The sequence below is a fragment of the Terrapene carolina genome, unplaced genomic scaffold (genome assembly GCF_002925995.2).
Source record: "Terrapene carolina triunguis isolate 2854851 unplaced genomic scaffold, T_m_triunguis-2.0 Scaffold29954, whole genome shotgun sequence".
Classification (NCBI taxonomy): Eukaryota; Metazoa; Chordata; order Testudines; family Emydidae; genus Terrapene; species Terrapene triunguis.
The window spans coordinates 1-3982 of NW_020694305.1; the positions used below are offsets into that span (position 1 = coordinate 1).

A 3982-nucleotide genomic window follows, 5' to 3' on the forward strand; every position below is an offset into this window, starting at 1 on the left:
ACCCTTCAGAGCAGCTCCAGCTGGGCTTGGGGCCTGGGTGGGGTTGCCCCATTCCTGAGAGCACCCCCTCCCCTGCCGCACACCCGCTAAGCCAGGCCCCCTCTCTTCCTAGGCAGCCCCATGAGCCGTGGCTCCCGGAGGACATGGTGGCGGCTCCCCCTGCAGCTGAGGGGCTGGCAGCCAATCACCTGGAGGCACTGGGGCTGGGGGCCTATGCGCTGGAGCAGATGCTGGAGCTGGGACCCAATGGGCTGGAGCCGGCGCTGGAGCTGGGACCCAATGGGCTGGAGCCGGCGCTGGAGCCGGGGGCCAATGGGCTGGAGGCGCTGGAGCCGGGGGCCAATGGGCTGGAGCTGGCGCTGGAGCCGGGGGCCAATGGGCTGGAGCTGATGCTGGAACCGGGGGCCAATGGGCTGGAGCCGGCGCTGGAGCCGGGGGCCAGTACTCAAGAGGTGCTGGAGGCGCTGGAGCAAGAACTGGACCTGATGAGGTTTGATCAGCCTGGTGAGACTCCAGTTCCTGCCCTGGGGGAGGGGGCCGGGGCCTGGGCCTAGCAGGGGAGGGCGCTTGGCACCAAGAGGGTGCGGGGAGTAAAGAGGCCAACCCCCTCGTCCCAGCTCTGCTGGTGCCCCTCACTCCCGACCCGCAGCCCCCACTGTCCCAGCCCCGGTTGTGTTCCTTTTCCCCAGGCCCTGCGGCCCCCCGCCCCGGCTCCCCTGAGCCTGGTTCCCCTTCTCTTGCAGGCTCCAACGTGCTCCGAGGCGGGGACCCCTACCTGCCCCCGCCGGACGACACGCCCCTGCCAGGGCTGCCTGCCAATGCCTTGTTCCTGGGGGCCAACGACCTCACCCCGCTCCAGGTCGACTCCAAGGACTTCCAGTGACAGCGTCTCCCCGAGCTGCCCCCTCGCTGAGGGGCTTGGAGGCCAGGGCCTTTTCCCCACCCCCGTTTATTGGGGGGTGGCCCTGGCTCTGCCCTTCCCCTGCCTTCCGGCTAGGCCCCGGGGCCTCCCATTGGCCTGGGGGGGCTGTGGTTCTCGGGCCTTCCTGGCTAGGGGGGTTCTGGCCTTAGTGCTGGGGGTGCAGGTGGCTCCCCCCGGGGGTGAGACGAACTATTTCTCTTGTAAATAAACCTGCCCCGCCCCAGCTCGCTGTGGTGCTGATGGGGGGTGGGGGGGGGCATCCCCCGAACTGTCTATCCCCCTTGTCAAGTATCAGAGGGGGAGCCCTGTTAGTCTGGGTCTGCAAAAAGTCCTGTGGCACCTTATAGACTAACAGACGTATTGGAACATGAGCTTTTGTGGGTGAATACCCACGGGGGGGGGGGGCCTGTGTGGGCTGCACCCTCCTGCTGCCAGGGGCTGTTGTGCTCTGGATGGCCACCAGAGGGCACCACACCCTCTCCTACTATTCCCGCCCCGCCCCCCCAAGGTTGCAGAGCTGGGGGATTCCCCCCCCTCTGGAGGGGAGCCCCTGGCCCTTCGCAGAAGCAGAACTCTGCCCCCCCTCCCAGGCCAGGAGCAGGGCCCTGGCTGGCTGCCGGGGCCTGAGACCCCCAGGCTGGGCTGGTTCCAGGGCGGGGGGAGGGGCCTGGATGTGGGGAGGAGCAGGGAGGGCTGAGCCTGGGGGGAGGGGTATGTGCCTGTGTTACCAGGCAGCCCCTCCCCTGGGGGGTGCACTAGGGGCTGGGACTGGCTTGAGGCTTCCCAGGGTGTCAAAGCTGGGAGCAGACCCCAGGCGTCCTGCCCCTCAGTCCATCCGTGTCCCCCCTGCCCCCCAACCACACTGCCTCCTCCCGAAGTGTGGGGGGGGGCTGAGCAGGGAGGGCAATGCCCCTGCTGCCTGCCGACGGGCAGAAGCCCCTGCCCCTGGCACTGTCCGTGGAGAGGCCCTGACCCATTCCCGGGGAGCTGCTGCAGGGAGGCTGGGGTGGGGCGCTGGGTGTTGGTCTTTGAGATGGTCCTGTCCTGAGCTTGGTGGCCTAAGGGTGCTGTGGCCCTTGCAACCCCCAGCTCCCCCACCCCACCCGGTGCCAGTCACGTGGCTGTGAATTTTTCATAATATTTTGTATGATGACTGTGTGTGCCTCAGTTTCCCCAGGTGCTGCATAGTTAACTAGGTGTGGGGACATGGGGGGAGGTTTACTCCGTGCAGCGACCCAGGTGTGACTGACGATGCCTGGCTGGCTGGGGCCTGGGCCCCTTGCCCCGGAGAGGTCCAGAAGACAACGGCCCGGGCATTTGGATCCTAGCAACTATTGCCCCGGGTCGGCTGACCCTCTGCAGGAAGCCGGCCAGGTGCGACCAGCTGGAGAACAACGAGCCAACGAGGAGGAAGGCCGGGTGCTGAGGTTTGCCCGGGAACAGAAGACAGGACTGAGGGGGGCCAAGGACCGTTGTTAAGTGCGGGCTGCTGGAAGCCGCAGACCCTTCGGCGTTGGGCTCCGGACTGACCCCCAAAGACTTTCCAATTCTTTGTGCTGCCCCAAGGGCTTCCTAGATGTGTAATAAACCCCCCGAACAGCATGAGGCGTAGGCCGGTCTGTACAAATCAAACCTCTTTAATAGGCCCTGGCGGCTGGGGAGCCGATAAATAGCATAAATAGCCACCCGGCGGGGGCATAAATAGACAGCGGCTGCTCATAAATAACCCGCTGGCCGGGCAATAAATACACGGGGTGGGGGGGGTGGCGTTTTACGCCAAACATCAGAGTCCAGAAGTGGGCGGAGCTCAGGGTTGGCTTCACCGGGCGTCCGCGGCTGGGGTGGAATCGGCTCCGTCGCTCCTGGGTAAATGCTCCCCCCAGCCTAGCGGGTGGCCGCGCTGTGGGCGAAGACCCGTGCCATCACGGCTGAGAAGGAGCGGAGCTGGTGGAGGATCCGGCGCCGGAGCAGGGGCCGTTCCCAGGGCTGGCTCTGCTGGGGCGGGGTCCCTGACCCCTCGGTGAAGCTGCCGTCCTGCTGGGCGAAAGGACAGTGGGGTTACGCTGGGCGCTGTGGCCCCCGGCCCAGGAGCTGGAACCAGCCCTAACCCCCCCCCCCAGGCTGGCACAGGCCTTAGAAGATGGCACAGGGCGCTTGGTGGCACCAAGGCCTGGAGGGGCCCCCCCTAGGGTGGCGCTTGCTGGAGCCGACAGGGGTCCCTGGCTGCTGCAAGGGGAATAACCCCCCAACCCCGCATGGGGTGTGGGCCCCAGCCCCCCCCCCCCCCGGGCTGTTGGATCCCACGTCGTGGGGCCCCTCTCACCTGGACGAGGCTGGTCAGCTGGGCCAGGGCGCCCTGTAGTGTGGCCACGGGGCTGGTGTTGGGGCCCCCCAGCTCGGCGAAGACGTCGGAGCCCAGCAGCGCTTGGTAATGCTGCAGGGCCTTGCGGATCCGGCGCAGGCAGCTCTGGGGGTGGGAAGGGGTATGAGGTGGTGTCGGGGGGGGGGGGGTCTCTGGCTCCCATTCCTTTGGGACCCCCCCATCCCTGCTGCTCCCCACCCCCAACTAGGGGCTTGTTCACGAGTCCAGGGGGATTGTGGCTGGGGGAGACCCCGGCCCGGCTATGGGGGGAGATCAGCCCTCCCCCCGCCCTGCCGTCCCCCTCGTTCACTGAGCACGTTATTGGAGGGGGGGCTGAATTATTATTTTCTACATCTCTCTCCCGCCCTGCCCCCCAGCTTCCTATCTGCCCTTCCCCCCCATCCCTTCAGCTAGCCCGTCTCCCTCCAGCTCACCCATCTGCCCTTCCCCCTCTGCCCCCAGCTCGCCCATCCGTCCCCCCCACCCTGGGGCCCGTCCGGCTGGTACCTGGTCAGAGCCCAGCTTGGCGGGGTCGCAGTTGTCGCTGCACCGGATCTGGGGGGTCAGGTCCTCGCTGGGCTTCTCCTCCACCAGGTTCATCTGGTTGGGGACAGCAGAGCTCGGGGTCAGCCTGGGGCTGGGGACAGCCGCTCCCCCCACAGCTCCCCTCCATCCATCGCCGTAGCCGCTCCCCCCAC

At 67.2% G+C, this 3982-nt stretch overlaps 1 protein-coding gene across 1 annotated transcript; it reads right to left on the bottom strand.

The window, feature by feature from the left end:
• Nucleotides 1-2806: 2806 nt before the first annotated feature.
• Nucleotides 2807-3884, bottom strand: IL23A (interleukin 23 subunit alpha; the record flags this gene model as incomplete). The annotated part of the gene is made up of 3 exons (XM_024224004.1): nt 2807-2956; nt 3246-3389; nt 3792-3884. Coding segments are annotated over 3 exons (387 nt in total), but the record flags the coding sequence as incomplete, so codon positions are not given.
• Between the last annotated feature and the right edge of the window lie 98 nt (nt 3885-3982).